At 38.3% G+C, this 16,630-nt stretch overlaps 1 protein-coding gene across 6 annotated transcripts in view; it reads left to right on the forward strand.

Moving 5' to 3' along the window:
- Septin10 (septin 10) overlaps positions 1-16,630 on the forward strand; it is an 84,118-nt gene that overhangs the window by 21,079 nt on the left and 46,409 nt on the right. For all 6 annotated transcript variants that reach the window (XM_059281608.1, XM_059281607.1, XM_059281609.1 and 3 more), the window contains exons 2-4: positions 3,572-3,689; positions 4,071-4,266; positions 13,879-14,065. In XM_059281608.1, the coding sequence (XP_059137591.1) occupies positions 3,599-3,689; positions 4,071-4,266; positions 13,879-14,065 (474 nt within the window). In that variant the 5' untranslated portion in view covers positions 3,572-3,598. The remainder of the gene's footprint in view (positions 1-3,571; positions 3,690-4,070; positions 4,267-13,878; positions 14,066-16,630) is intronic.

Consider the following 16,630-nt stretch of genomic DNA (forward strand, 5'->3'; position numbering starts at 1 on the left):
ACAAATAGGATCAGAGTAAATCATCAACCAGAGCTCAGGAAGCCTAGGTGCCCCAGAATTAACATGTCAGTGTGCATCCCCAGGTGGTTGGGCACAGGAGGCCCATGCTGGTACCTGGTCTGGATGGGGATGCGGTTAATCTAGTATTGTCTTTTATTCCCATAACTGATGTTATAAAACAACAACAACAACAGCAACAAAAGAAAGACGAACCACAACCAACACCGACAGCCCTTACCTTAAAGGAGTATGAGTTTGTTCTGAAGCCAAATATGAGTGGCCATGGCATAGGACCATAGACTTAGGTTATGCCAAATCATGTGTTCCAATGTGGTAGAGTTTTCGGAAGTTTGATAGTGAGAGACCAGAGAAATTCACAAATTGAGATACGTTTCAATTCCGTGGTGGAAACACACGTACAGCAAAGTTAGAGCAAGTGGTGAGACCGACCTCTGCTCCGGCCTCGGCTGCTGTCCGGTGGTGTCTTTGGCTCTTCTACTTCCCTTTCTGCTGTTTTGATAAATACCACGATCAAAAGCAGCTTAGGGAGGAAAAGATTAATTTTCTTCTCCCTTTTCCTGGAGCTGAGGACCGAACCCAGGGCCTTGCACTTGCTAGGCAAGCGCTCTACCACTGAGCTAAATCTCCAACCCTCGTTTTCTTCTTATAGGTCACAGTCCATCATTGAGGACAATCAGGGTAGGAACTCAAGGGAGAAACCTGAAGCAGAAAGCACGGAGGAACACTGCTTGCTAGCCTTCTGTTTGGCTTGCTCATAGGCTCACGTTTTCCTAGCTTTCTTTTATAACCAAGAAACATCTGCCCTAAGGGATGGTACCTTTCACAGTGGTCTGGGCCTTTCTGTATTAATTAATAAGACATTCCCCACAGACATTCCCATAGGCCAATCTAATCTAGGCAGTTGCTTAAGGCTTTCCTCTCAGGTTATGGAAACAAGAAGTTTAGTGATTTTGACAGTTGTCTACTTATTATCGTTGTGTAGAATTGCCGACCATAAGCATAGTGAAACTATTCTGTATAATGGGCTGATTATATACATAGACTTAAGAATTTGCTCAGGAAAATGTTCTTATGATGACATAATTTTAGTTATCGTGTAATTTAGCAGGAATGCCTCAGGTAGGAATAATTCTTTTTTTTTTTTTTTTAGTTTTTTTTTTTTTTTTTTAGTTTTTCAAGACAGGGTTTCTCTGTGTAGTTTTGGTGCCTGTCCTGATCTTGCTCTGTAGACCAGGCTGGCCTCGAACTCACAGAGATCCGCCTGGTTCTGCCTTGCCTCCCGAGTGCTGGGATTAAAGGCGTGTGCCACCACCGCCCGGCCAGGAATAATTCTTTTAAATAGAACTTTTTTCTACTGTTAGTGCAGGGGCAATCCAGTAAGTGGAGGTTTTACCCAGGGGAAAACCTCCCAAGAGCAAATCAACATTTAAGAAAACCTTGTTGTAAAGAGAATCAGGCATCTGTTTAATCTCAGGGTTTTGAGTTTTGACCTTAGGAATTTTAGTAACCTTTATCAAGCGTAGTCTCAGCCCCATAACACTGATGTAACATAATCAGACTTTTGGCAACTTGGTCATAAACTCTTTCAGTTTTGCTCCACCCCTTTTATTTTTTGAATGAAATCTTATTTTATTGTAGAAAAAAAATGCATCCTTATCTAAAATATTAATTTTTCCCCATTTTCCTGAAATATAAACTTATACTTACTTTTTATTGTTTATTTCATTTCTCTTAACAAGAGTTGGATCCAACTTGCATACTTGATTTAATGTAGCAAAGTAATATTATCTGTACACATAGTGTTAAGTCCTAAGTTTTTGAATTAGTTCTTCCTTAGGCCTCATTGGAATTTGAAAGAGTTCCTCTTTCTCTTTTCTTTTAGCTAAAATAGAAGAGTTAGAGAATGTTACATTTCAACAAAGACCTTGAACAGTACATTATCTATGAGCAGGAAGGGGAGAAAACCCCTGTAATTGTAGTTTGGAACACAAAAGGATAGTTTTTCAAAAAACTGGAGACAGCAAATAGTTAGGTTTTCCGAAGGACCAAGAGAAGAGAGAAAAGAAAAAGACAAACTGACAACAGGAAACAGGAGGACAGGCTGACGAGAGAGGCATTGTTGGCACATTGGACCCAGAGCATCTATGTACTTATAAGAAGAGCACCATAACTTACCTACAAACCAAAATCAACAAAAATAGTTACATAATACTTTATCGTGTTATAGCTGTTAGAAACTTGATTTACAACATACTGTATGTGCCACAGAAAGAATATTTTCTGTTAGAAACAGAAAAGGGGTTTCTCAATCCAGTACTGTGGTTTTTGTTTGATAGTCTATGACTACTGTGGGGAGCATTGTCAGCCTAAGTTTCATAACTTCGTGTACATACACACACACAAACCAGGATTCCTTGCAGCTTTTCATACATCCTTACTGCTATCACCATTCTTAGCTATTGGATTGACAGCTAGTGGTCTGTTACGAAGACCTTACAAGGTTTTGATGGTCCCCAGGACGTGAGGTCAGATGCAGGGGTAGGCATGGGTAGCTTTCAGAGGGACTTAACATCATTTGTTAAGTTAACCCAGGATCCTCTGGTTCTGATTCGCAGTAGTTCACTCTCCATAATGTCAGACTGCAGTCATTTGGTCCCACAGAATCTTTAACCGGGAGTGCAGTCTTTCCTCTTTTTCTCCTTTTCCTCTCCTCCTCACTACCCTTCCTCCCTCCCTCCCTCCTTCCCTCCCTCCCTCCCTTCCTCCCTCCCTCCCTCCTTCCCTCCCTCCCTCCAGGGAGCTTCAGCTCATAAAAACCTTATGGGGGAAAGGAGCAAAGGCAGCGAGTGATTCCAGAGTTTAGTCTTGTCTCTCTGGTCACAGGGTCAGCCTTATCTCTGGGATTCATATGGGTACGTCTCTCCCTGTGGTCTCTGCATTTCCCCTCACTGCCATCCTCTTTCTCTCTGAGTTTGCTTATTGCCAAGGCCACTGATCCTTGCATTCCATCTAGGTTAGAATTCCACTCAGAATGTTAGCAGTGTGTATGTGTTGAGTTATTTATAATGGATATATGTAGATTCTTTCCTGTAACATGAAGTACAAATATACCCTTATAGTTCAGAATGTAAAAATGCCACTATCTAGACCTCTGTTCCCCAATCAGGATTTTCCTAGTTATTAAAGATTTATATGTAAACATACTTCATAACAATAAATTTCTCATTTTTGTCAGTGAATATGCCATAGTTTACTTGGATGTTTTCTTGGTTTTGGAAGTCACATGTTTTAATGTTAAAAATTGTGCTGGACTTTTGTCATATAAAAGGAATGAGAAATGAGTGTTTTGGGAGGCTCAATACTGGTTTCTAGTTTCACAAATTTACCTAAGCACTTTTATCTTCAGCGAGAAACAGAAGTTGTGAAATCTTCAGTTGCTTTGATAAATTACATTTATCCTTTCAAGTGTGCCTATGTCCTACATTAATTAAACCAAATACCAAATATAAAAAATAATTAAATCAAAGTTATTTGTTTTGTTTTTCTTCAGAACAAAGAACATCCCCGTTCCTTGACTATGTGTGGCCATGTTGGTTTTGAAAGTTTACCTGATCAGCTGGTTGACAGATCCATTCAGCAAGGCTTCTGCTTTAATATTCTCTGTGTGGGTGAGTGCCAGTAACAACTCCTCCAGGTTTCCCAAGATTCGTGTTCCTGTGCTCACGTCATCCTTCCTATAAGCATGATGATTCTTGTGTCTAAGGTTAATGACTCTCTGGATCTCAGGAGTTGTTTAAATTCTACTAGTTTTGTTTTGCTTAACTTCAAACTTTTTTTTTTAAACTTTTAGTACTCTCTTCAGAGGTCAGAGTGACTTAGCATGTATAATCATTGTCCTCAAGTGATTTAGGACCAGGCTTAGCCTAACTTTCTTTTATAGCAACTTAGTCTTTGAAATGGTTGGAATCCTTCAAGCCATTCCAGAGTAAGATGTGTGATTCTTCCCAGTGGTCCTCTTCACTTGTGAAGATATGCTTTGTTTCTTTCAGGAGAGACTGGAATTGGAAAGTCAACACTGATTAACACATTGTTTAATACTAATTTTGAAGAGCTTGAATCCTCCCATTTCTGTCCATGTGTTAGACTTAGAGCGGAGACATACGAACTCCAGGAAAGTAATGTTCGCTTGAAACTGACTATTGTAAATACAGTGGGATTCGGTGACCAAATAAATAAAGAAGAGAGGTATGTGGCTTTTGTTTGTCCCCTTTCTTGTATTAAGACAAGTTTTATTTCTGGATGAAGATTGCCTTCTTCCTCTTAAGCTGCAATTTTATTTTCTGCTGAGATAATATATGACTTTGCTTCCCAGACACAATTTTTTTCTTCTTTTTCTTTAGCAACTGATCAATGTTTTGTTGTTATTGACAAGTTTGTATTTTCTATTGAGTTGTCATATTTCTTTAGAATAATTAAATCACAGTATTAAAATATGTATTTAATAAAATAATTGTAATTATTTTCTGCTATTTAGTGTATAGTCAGTGAATATTTTCACTAATTTTTAGACTTGCCTTGTTGAGAAAAAGATGTATAAGACATATAAAGGCAAGCGTATACAGTGGTTATATATCTTGTCTATGAATTTATTTCTTTTTCCTGTCAAATTTCAGCAAAATAGCCACTTACATTATTAAGTATTATAGGAAACTTATTGAGACTCTCATATATGAGTATAATGCACTTTGACCATATTCATCCTCTCTCCCCACCTTCATCTGTCCTTTGCCTGTCTCACATTCTTTCTCAGAATTATGTCTAGCATATATATATGTGTATAGAATGCATACACACATGCATATGTATGTCACGCACGCACACACGCACGCATGCACGCACGCACGCACGGACGGCATGGCTTGACATGGGTAATCTTGTTGACCTTCCCTATCTGTAGCTCAGCTGGGGATGAGGCTCTATGAGCCTTTCCCCATTAACACTGGAATTGCTGTGGACTCTGTGGGCAACCATGGCTGTTGAGAGTTATAGGTGCAACATCCCTGTCATGTCTAGAAGACAATATTTCACAGCAGTTCTCCTGTCCTCAGGCTCTTAACAGTTTTTCCAATCCCTGTTCTGTGGTGTTCTTGGACCTTGAGTTGTGTAATATATGTATACTTGGGGGTCTTAGTAGGTCACAGTACCAGGCATGAGCTCTCTCTAATTAAGCAGGCCTTAAATCCAATCAGACAGTCTACCTAGGTTTAGAGCGAGACAGAAGCCACGTGGCAGGCATTTTTGGTGAATTCCCCCAGCCTCTCATCCCACATCACTTCAAGCCCAGCAATGAGCTCCACTCATGGGCTTTCTTGATGAATCCCCTCACTCCCAGCCTTGCCCCAGTAGCCCACACTGCAACTCTGTTAATAAACCCACTGGCTCTAACTTCTGCCCCATTGGCCCCAGCACCTTCCTGAAACACTGGCCTCCCCTTCTTTCCCTATCCTGGGACTTTACTTAAACAGCCTCACACTACCACTGAGACCCCAGTGAACCCCCAGTAACCTCAGAGTTAGTACCACTCCAGCCTCTGCACTACAGAATCAATCCCAAGTCTCCTAAAGTCACGCTGTAGGTTCTTCCTCCTTCATCTGAAGTCAACCAAGTTTAGGAGACAGTAAAAATAGAACTGAACCCCTAGTCAGCATAGGTGGGCTAGAAACTCGTCTCATATACACAACCAGTGAACTAACTCCAGTGTCCAGGTCCCATTGCAAAAACACTGGCAATATGAAAAAACAAGATAATACACAGCCCTAGCCTTATAAAAATGTTCTCCAGTGAGAGCTGTCCCGATCAGTGTTTCTCAGCCTTCCCAATTCTTCAGCCCTTTAATACAGTTCCTCATGTTGTGGTGACCCCAACTACAAAATTATTTAGTTGCTATTTTATAACTCATTTTGCTTCTGTTATGAATTATAATGTAAATATCTGATATACAGGATATCTGATCTGCAACCCCCAAAAGGGGTCACAGCCCACAGTTTGAGAACTGCTTGTCTAGATGAACCTGTATCAAAGTTTTAAATAATGAAATTCTAGCTTAGTTTTATCTTATATCATTTCTTGTCCATTTTTCCCAGTAGTATTATAGAGGTTAATTGTAGATTCTGTATTGATTTCGGACTATGAAAGGGAGGAATATATATGTAACTTTTCATTATCCTTTCTGAAATACATATGTATAGTTTCATTATTACAAGTTGTTTTCCAGAGTCATTTTGTATGAACTGAGTCTGTGTTATCCAGGTTAGGATGTGATCTTTCAGCCTATCAGGAAATGATTTATATGGACCCTCCAGAAAAAAGTCAACAGGCAGTAAGGCTGCCTCACTTTAAATGTTGTTAATGGTTACATCCACTTAGAACTGGTTTGTATGTAAGTAAAAGTATTTTTAAATGAGCTTAAACAGAGGGCCAAGACACTTGATCTCCTGAGTAAATTTCATTGGATTAGGGACTAAGACCTATATAGGTATAACTTCCTGTCTACATCACAGTCTTTGTACATAATTTTACTCTAACTATAACATTCCTATTAATAGAGCTCTTCAAAGTCACAGAAGTTACAGTCATTCAGCCTTATAGAATGTAACACAGGTATTGTGTTTGCTGGGAACTTGAGTTCACACCCCCCCTTCTTTACAAAGCATCACATTTTATGCAGGTGAGGCCAAATATTGTTTTATTTCTCATGATGCTTGAAGGCCCATTCCTAGGTTCTGATAAAGATGACAAAGAGTAGTCAGGAAAGGCAGTTTATAAAGGAGAAATAAATGGTTGGTAAAGTCATTAAGGCAGAAGTCTGTAGATCATATCTCTAAATTTACCCCCAGTCATGATCCAGGTTGATTTATTATACTCTTTTTCACTGTCTGTGTCTCACACAACATTGATTTATGATGTATTTGGAGTATTAGAACTAAAGTTAAACACAGTATGGTATAAAGAAATAAAAATCTTTTAACAAGTGCTTTACCTTTCTTGAAAACTTATAGAGATGTTAATTGTTCTAAATCTACTTAAAACTTATATTTATGATAAAACAAGGCATGGGTACTCTTTTAAGCAGGGTCTGAGATGATTTTCCTCTAGTATTAAATTGTTTGCATCTTATGAAAAACTTATAACTTTTTTAAAGAGGCAGTGGTAAGGGCAGAAGTGGCTCAGTGGTTGAGATTTGTTGCTGCTCCTACATAGTCAGAGTTGAGTTCCTGCACCCGTGCTGGGTGCCTCACAACCACCTGGGACTGCAGTCCAGAGGAGCCGGTGCCCTGTTCCGGATTGTGAGGGCAGATGCATGGTGTCTCTCTGTCTCTGTCTCTGTCTCTGTCTCTCTCACACACACACATACACACAAATATGCACATAAATAAAAATTAACCTGGGTAGTGTTGGCACATGCCTTTAATCCCAGCACTCTGGGAGGCAGAGGCAGGCAGATCTCTGTGAGGTCAAGGCCAGCCTGGGCTACAGAGTAAGTTCCAGGAAAGACTCCAAAGCTACACAGAGAAACCCCATCTCAAAAAAAAATTTTTTAAAAGAAGCAATAGGCAAAAATCATTTTAAGATGCTTTATTTACATATATAAATATATACTTAAATACACATCTTAAGTTAGGCATGCCAAGAATAGTAATTTTAGTGCTTAGTATGTTTTCTTTCATGTAAAATGAAGTAGCCACAATTTTTTTTTAATTAGTTATTCTTAGGAATTTGGGGGCAGAGTTAGTTTTCTTTCACATGGAAACAGCTTAATGACCAAGTATAACCTAGCCGATGTGTTTCTTAGTAAAACAAAGTAGAAAGTTTGCATCTCTATGTTGTTAAGATATAAGAAAGGAGCCTGGCGGCGGTGGTGGTGCACGCCTTTAATCCCAGTACTCGGGAGGAAGAAGCAGGCGGATCTTTGTGAGTTCAAGGCCAGTCTGGTCTACAGAGCGAGATTCAGGAAAGGCGCAAAGCTATAAAGAGAAACCCTGTCTCGAAAAACAAAAACAAAAACTAAAAAAACTAAAACCAAAACCAAAATATAAATATAAATATGTATATATGAAAGACCTAGTGAAAGGAAAAGGATCAAAGGTGAAGCTTGTTATGTAGAGTTAGATTCCCATCAACAGAAAGTTGCTTTTATAAATTGAGTTTTTAATATAGTATGAGATGACTCTTCCCACTAGGTTTTAATCATAAAATAGGCCATACGATCTTTTTCTTTGATAATGAATTTTATTTTGCTTGGAAATAAAGGAGGGGAAGAATCATGGTATCAGGATATATGAGAAGAATGGGTTGGGCATAGTTAGGTTTCTCAGAATTTATTTTTAGTTCTGATGCATTCTCTAAATTTTTCTTATTAATTCATGTTTTTTGATTACTCATGTTTTTTGTCAAATTGATATACCTTTGGGAAGAGGGAACCTCAACTGAGGAATTGCATTCATCAAATTGGCCTGTGAGCATGTCTGTAAAAATATTTTCTTGATTAACAATTGATGTGGGAGGGCTCTGCCCACTGTGGGCAGTTCCATGCCTGATTAGATGAGTCTGCATTATAGAAGAAAGGAGACTGAGCAAGCCAGAGGAAGCAAGCCAGTAAACAGCATTCCTTCATGGTCTCTGCTTCAGTTCCTGCCTTGGCTTTGGTGGGTGATGGGCTGTCTTATACATGAAAGTATAAGATGAAAGAAACCCTTTCTTCTTCAAGTTGCTGTTGGCCGTAGTGTAATTCATAGCAACAGCAAACTATGACAATGTTCTTTTTTAAAAAAAAATATTATTATTAGAAGTACTTGGTAATAAATGAAAATTTACACACCAAAATTATCTAGACAAAATGCCTACACAACTTAGCGAACTTCTATATAGTTAGAGTAGGCATTTGAAATGGAAACTGTGGAGATTCACATTAAAATTTATGCTTTTGGTTGTGAGCCTAGCCTTTAATGGCTGAGTGCACGCCTTTAATCCCAGCCCTCGGGAGGCAGAGCCAGGAGGATCTCTGTAAGTTTGAGGCCAGCCTGGTCTACAGAGCGAGATCTAGGTCAGGCACCAAAACTACATGGAGAAACCCTGTTTTGGGGGAAAAATTATGCTTTTGGTATCAAATAAATTTTATGTACTTATCCACCACCCAAACAAAAAAAAAAAAAAAAAAAGCATGACTGTTGCTAGAGTTTTCCTGCCTGGCCCACAGTCAGGATATATCTCTTTCACCTGCCAGTCCCACAGCCTCTCAGACCCAACCAAGTAAACACAGAGACTTATGTTGCTTTCAAACTGTATGGCCGTGGCAGGCTTCTTGCTAACTGTTCTTATAGCTTAAATTAATCCATTTCCTTTAATCTATACCTTGCCACATGGCTCGTGGCTTACCGGCATCTTCACAAGCTGTTTGTCATCGTGGCGGCTGGCAGTGTCTCTCTGACTCAGCCTTCCACTTCCCAGCTTTATTCTCCTCCTTGCCCCGCCTGTACTTCCTGCCTAGCCAACGGCCAATCAGTGTTTTATTGATTAATTAGCAACACATTTGCCATACATCCCACAGCACATGACAGAATCATGCATTTCATAACTCACACTCAATTACCTGCATTCAGTCCTTCCTTATCTCCTTTAATGTAGAAAAAGTTTCTAAAACTTACTGATTTCAGGTTGCCAATTTTGTCTTGTTTTCATTCTTCAGATGCTTTAAATTTTCAATTATAGCAAGCTGCTCATCTGTGACCTTTAACTCTATGCCTAGGACTTTTGAGTTTAGTGTGTGAGGAAAATCCAAAACAGTATAAGAAAATGTTTCCCATTTAGAGTAATGTAGAGTTAACTTTACTTAGGTTTTCTCATTTTTCTTCAAGTGCTTGCAAGGTCAACACAAATTACCAAGTACAAAGCCAACTGGATTACCAAATGGCTGTTTTTCTCCAAATATTTCCTCTTTTTTTATTTTAATGTACATTGATGTTTTTGCCATGGGTGTTGGGTCCCCTGAAGCTGGCATTACAGACAGTTGCAAGCTGCCATGTGGGTGCTGGGAATTGAACCCGGGTCCTCTGGAAGAGCAGTCAGTACTCTTAACCTCTGAGCCATCTCTCCAGCCCCTTCCTCTTTTTTTGAATTAAATATTAGAGTGCAAGGAGAACAGGCTGAATGTTACTAGATAAACTGGACGTTCTGAATGTTACTAGATAAACTGGGCGTTCTGAATGTTACTAGATAAACTGGGCGTTCTGAATGTTACTAGATAAACTGGGCGTTCTGAATGTTACTAGATAAACTGGGCGTTCTGAATGTTACTAGATAAACTGGACGTTCTGAATGTTACTAGATAAACTGGACGTTCTGAATGTTACTAGATAAACTGGACGTTCTGAATGTTACTAGATAAACTGGGCGTTCTGAATGTTACTAGATAAACTGGGCGTTCTGAATGTTACTAGATAAACTGGGCGTTCTGAATGTTACTAGATAAACTGGGCGTTCTGAATGTTACTAGATAAACTGGGCGTTCTGAATGTTACTAGATAAACTGGGCGTTCTGAATGTTACTAGATAAACTGGGCGTTCTGAATGTTACTAGATAAACTGGGCGTTCTGAATGTTACTAGATAAACTGGGCGTTCTGAATGTTACTAGATAAACTGGGCGTTCTGAATGTTACTAGATAAACTGGGCGTTCTGAATGTTATTAGATAAACTGGGCGTTCTGCAAACAAACAAAAGTAGACCAAATGCTCTGAAACAGCACAGAAAATATCTAAATAAATAGTGTCCTAACACCCAGCTCAGAACAAGCCAAGGGATGGTTGACCAAACCAAGAGAAGGCTGAGCCCCAGGAAGAAGGCAGTCCCAGATAGTTGGCATAAGGGGCCGTGACACCTGTTGATGATCCGGGTGACTCCTCCAGCGAATGTGGATCATGCTTTGGTCATTGAGTGCCCCAGACCATTGATGTAAAAACAGTTCTCAGAGTGAATAATGGATAGTTTATTTTGGAGCCAAAGATTAGTGGCTTTGGTCCTGAAACACAGATTCAGTTTGTCCAAAATAACATATTCCCATGTGGCCAACAGTTTGTAGTAACAGAACAAAGTCACAAATCAAAACTCTTTTCAGATACTTTGGTGGAAATATCAGTTAAGTTGGTTTCAGTGAATCAGTGAAATCAGTTGAAGGTCTCAGCTGCTCTGATGACATTTTTGGCCTTCATACCCTAAGACTTGACTTGATTGTCTTGAGGATGTCCTGAGCATACAGACAGACAGGTAAGTAATAAATGGCTCTTTAGGGAGTCTGAAAGTAGCCCAAGATATTTCGATTCTGGAACTGTAACATTTCGGCTAATCAGTCATGCGGCTGTATAGAAGGATGCCTTTTCTGGGAACGTCAGTTCATATCGGCTTAACTCTCTAGTTTTCCCTTTCCTCTTCAGTTTTGACCTTGATGTCTTAACACCTGTTGAGCAATTTGGTATTGTTAAGGATGTGAGTTTAATGTTAAGTCACTGTCTTCTCATTGAAATGGTGTTTTATATTTACTGGAATTAGAAACAGGATAAATTACTATGGAAGAAGAACTCCTGTTTGTTTAACTAACAGTATCTTTGGTTTTGTTTTTGAAAAATTTTAAGACAGTCATCTCCATGAACATTCATGGTTATTTAAATTGTGTAATAAGTCATTACTAACCTATTGTAAGTCATTAATAAAAGCTTCTTTGAAATTTTTATGTCTGGGCCGGACGGTGGTGGCTCACGCCTTTAATCCCAGCACTTGGGAGACAGAGGCAGGCGGATCTCTGTGAGTTCGAGGCCAGCCTGGTCTACAAAGCGAGTTCCAGGAAAGGCGCAAAGCTACACAGAGAAACCCTGTCTCGAAAAACCAAAAAAAAAAAAAAAAAAAAGAAATTTTTATGTCTGTACTTAAAGGTTTTACTCTTCATTTTTTTGGAAGGGAATATTACCGAGTCATGTTTAGACCAGTATTCTCAGGAACTTTTTTTGGTATTGGTAGTAATCATTCTGATAATGAACCCAGTTCTTACAATGTTCAAGGCATTATGCTAATTCTTATAGAAACAGAATTATGAAGATGTTGGCTTTCTCCACAAACTTTGCTGTCTATAGTGGGAGAATATACTATTCTGTGTTTTAAAAGAAATACTGGTCTCCAAGAATTATCAGACAATTGTAAAAGAATTCAGTTTTATCTACGTGTATAAATTTACTTTCACTGCTCTTCTGTAGGGTTACAAAGATGGAGTGTCCAGAGCCCAGGCATCAAGGTGGATTAGGAAAGAAACTGTTTTTGAACTATTAAACTGTCTTCATGACAGATATGTGTTTCTATGGTGTTTTTTTTAAATTTAAATTTTTATTTTTTTAATTTTCTGGAGCTGAGGACCGAACCCAGGGCCTTGTGCTTGCTAGGCAAGCGCTCTACCACTGAGCTAAATCCCCAACCCCTCTATGTAAATCCTCATAATGTTTGACTTGCTATTGTTTTATTTATGGTCCCGGATTATTTAATGAAGTTAGTTAACAGCAGAAGGTAGAGGGCTAGGGAGATAGTCCAGTCAGTAAAGTGCTTAAGTATGGTGACCTGCTCTCCAGAACCCATATGAAAAAATAAAAAAGTGGGCACAGTGGCTCATGCTTTTAATCTCAGTGCTGGAGAGATGAAGACTGAGGACCCTTGGGGCCAGCCAGCCAGCCAGCCTCGCAGAATCTGCAGGCCCCAAGCTAATGAGACGACTTGTTTCAATAAACAAAACAGCCGTGTCCTGAGGTTGTCCTCTGGTTCCATACATAGGGGCACACATGTACACCTGCATACATGAATGCATGAAGATAAGTTGCATAAGCATTAATTTAGCATATCAAAATGAAGTGTAAAGTTGACACACTCATCATGATCCAAGATTAACTACACTGTTTTCGAGTATACTGATTTGATTTGTATTTCAGAGGATGAATAATAGACTGAGACAGCTAGAGGGAATATGGGGGTTATCTGGGCAAGAAATGGAGCACAAGATATAATTGCTCTGTTTATAATTAACTGAAAATAATACCATGCCAGCATTACCAGTTAGATATTTTCAGCTGATACTGGCTTTTCCTCTTTTGTGGGTTAAACTTTTCATGCCTATAGATGTACTGAAAACAGGAAGTCAGTCACCTTGACCTATATATTTTAGTTGATAACTTTTCCTCTTTTTAACCAATTAAGCAATATGCCATGTATCACTTTAATTGTATGTTCAGCTCCTAACTGCTTGGGGCAGTTGTAAAAGTCTTAAAGAACTGAACCTAGTGTGTGAATAGATGTAGAAATGAATCTTTGTCAACTTAATACTATTTCTAACTAGATCAGTGGTTCTCAACCAGTGGGTTGTGACCCCTTTGGAGTCATATCAGATATCATTAATATCAGATATTTATATTACAATTCATAACAGTAGCAAAATTACAGTTATGAAGTAGCAATGAAATAAATTTATAGTTGGGGTTATCACAACATGAGGGAACTATATTAAAGGGTCACAGCATTAGGAAGGTTGAGAACTACTGAGCTAGATTATCCTAATGTTTTGGCAGAATTACCTTCTTGTGTATAGATTATACATACTATATGTTAGTACTGTAGTTAGCTGTTTGGTTGGTGTAGATACTAACTGATACTACTGGAAGATACAGACCTCAGACTTGAGAATTGTACAAGTTCCTTACTAAGATAGCATGGATATATTGTATTAAATATTGAAATACTTATTTTTTTGAAATTCTTATTTTTTTCCAGCTATCAACCAATAGTTGATTACATAGATGATCAATTTGAAGCCTATCTCCAAGAAGAGTTGAAGATCAAGCGTGCTCTTTTTAACTACCATGACTCCCGTATCCATGTGTGCCTCTACTTCATTGCTCCAACAGGCCATTCTCTAAGGACACTTGACCTCTTGACCATGAAGAGCCTGGACAGCAAGGTGGATTAGGGAAGCAGCCAACTTCTCGAATTTCAGTACACTTGAATATTAAAGTCTTTTTATGATAATGTGCACATACTTTGTAGCTTTTACTCTGTATGTCTTTAAATCATTTTTCCAGGGAAATTTAGTCTGGAAAATGAGACACAAATACTAAACAAATACTAAAAGTTCTCTTCTTAGTGTATACATTTGTTATAATTGTTCTGTAAATTTTCATATAGAATTTATTTGACATAATTTTATTTCAGACATAAGCGAGAGGAGTAACTTCTTTGACAAAGATTATAAAGCATAGTGTTTCATCTTGGTGAAATATGTTTTCGTTTAGACCTTACCAAGAAAATTTGTTCCTGAATTTTTGAAGCAAAGTAGCTATTTATAAATTTAGGAGGTTATAAAAACAGTTCCATAAATTAAGTCATGGAAGATTTTTATATTTATCTAAAAGTTGAAAAAGACTAGTTACTGCCCTCATCCCAAAGAAATCTGTTTATATACAAATCTGTGCTTTTTAAAGGAATAAAATCAAAAGTGGAATTTTGCCTTATAGAAAAGAGTATGATAGACATGTATGATACAGTGTTATAAAGATCATAGAGTTTATCAGTGGGGAGTGATATTCAATGTTGGGTGTATCCCTTATTAGATGTTTCATCTGTGGCAAGTGCTTTAGTGCTCTGTGCCTCAGTTTCCTCTTTCCCTACTGTACAAAGCAGGGGAAGCCCTGCCTTGAAGTGTAGATGTGAAAATGAATTAATCCATATAAGTAAAGGCTAAGTAGCCAGAATACAATTGTATGTCACAGACAGAGAATTGTTTTTGTAGTCTATAAATACATATTACCTAATCTCCAGGTTTGATGATTTTAAATACATTCTTTTTTTTATTTCAAAGTGTAAACTTCCTGGTGAAATTAAGCACCCTCTTTTTTATTTATTTTTTTAGTATTTTGTATAAGAAGATTGTTAGCCACGGCCTGCTGGACTTCTCAATATAACATTCTACTGTGAAATAGGCAGTAGAAGCTAGGGTGCTGTGATATACTTGTAATCCCAGTTGGTTGGGGAGGCTGATGCAGGAGAATTGCTTTAGACCAGGAGTTTGAAGCCAGCCTGGACAATAGAATGAGATCTTGTCTCAAAAAAAAAAAAAAAAAAAAAAGAAAAAAAACATAATATTAGTATTTTATCTAAGAAAGGTAAAAATAACAATGTCACATTTCACGGATAGGTACTTTCCTAGCATGTGCAAGGCCCTAGGTCCGATTCTTAGCACTTCAATACATTTATAAAATGAAATAAATAATAGAGAGGAATTGGGTCATTGTCTTACTCACCTGCAGCCCGGCCACTTACTAGCTTGTAGCACTGAGCGAACTACCAGGCTTTTTGTTTTCACTGATGTGGGGATAGTGAGCTCACATTAAGACTCCTATGAAGATATGTGAGATGTATTGCAAAACAGTTACCTTTGTACATAGGAAACAACTATGTTACTCATTCTATTATTTTTTTTATTAGTAGTCAAAAATCTTATTTCAAATGTTCTTATACTGGCCAAGCAGCCACCTTATCTCTGCCAGGAGCAGTTTGTATTAATAAGCTCTGTTAGTAGATTTTCAAAAGAGACCATGATTACTCTAATCCAGCTTCCCAAGAATTACACATATTACACACTACCAACCACTTTGAAGTGAAATGCTTTCTGGTGACAGTAGAAGTTTGTCAGCATTAGTCATTCATGTGAAGATTGAGTCTACCCTCTTCTGTTTTATTCAAGTGATGGGAGCAAATTCTCAAACTGGGTCTCCGTCACAACCCTGCCTTTAGCTTTTTTGTAGCAAATGAGATAATGAATTTTGTAATCTTTCTTGCAAGTTAAAAAAAAAAAAAACCTTAAGACAAGCCCCAACTACTTAATTTTGGAAGTAATTTGATGGAAGTATATATGTATGTATGTATGAATACACACACACACACACACACACACACACACACACACACACTCACACACACACACACATTTAGTCGTTGTTCTAGTAGGGGTAGCTGTTACCCACTGGGCCTTGGGCAGGCTTTGGAAACTTAATTTCCATAGAGTACTCGGGAGAGATGGAGACTGCTGCTCCTTAAGGTTCCCCAGGCCTCCTCTTAGAGCTGAGAGCCAAACACGTGGCTGCTTGACATGGAAAGTTACTGTTGTCTTATTCAGATGGTGACAAATGGCCGTCTTTGGCAGCATCCGTTATTTCCTTCCCTGTGTGCACATTGATATTGTACATATTTATGCAGTTATGGAAGCAGTTACAATTTATAAACTGTGGCATAAGTTACTGAATATCTAAGTGTAGATTCTTGAAACCAAGGACTTGGCACTAAAACTTTTATGTACTTTGACAGATTCAACATGAATCCTATTTCCTCATATTGTTGCACAGTTTTCTGCCATCCACTTCTTAGATAGTTGGCAAAATTGTCATCTCCTTGGAAGTGGATGGAAGGCTAGTAAATAGAGAGGCATATACTGAGTCAGTGCAGAATTAGAAAAGAGAAAAACATTTAA

The sequence above is a fragment of the Peromyscus eremicus genome, chromosome 16_21, assembly GCF_949786415.1.
Source record: "Peromyscus eremicus chromosome 16_21, PerEre_H2_v1, whole genome shotgun sequence".
Classification (NCBI taxonomy): Eukaryota; Metazoa; Chordata; class Mammalia; order Rodentia; family Cricetidae; genus Peromyscus; species Peromyscus eremicus.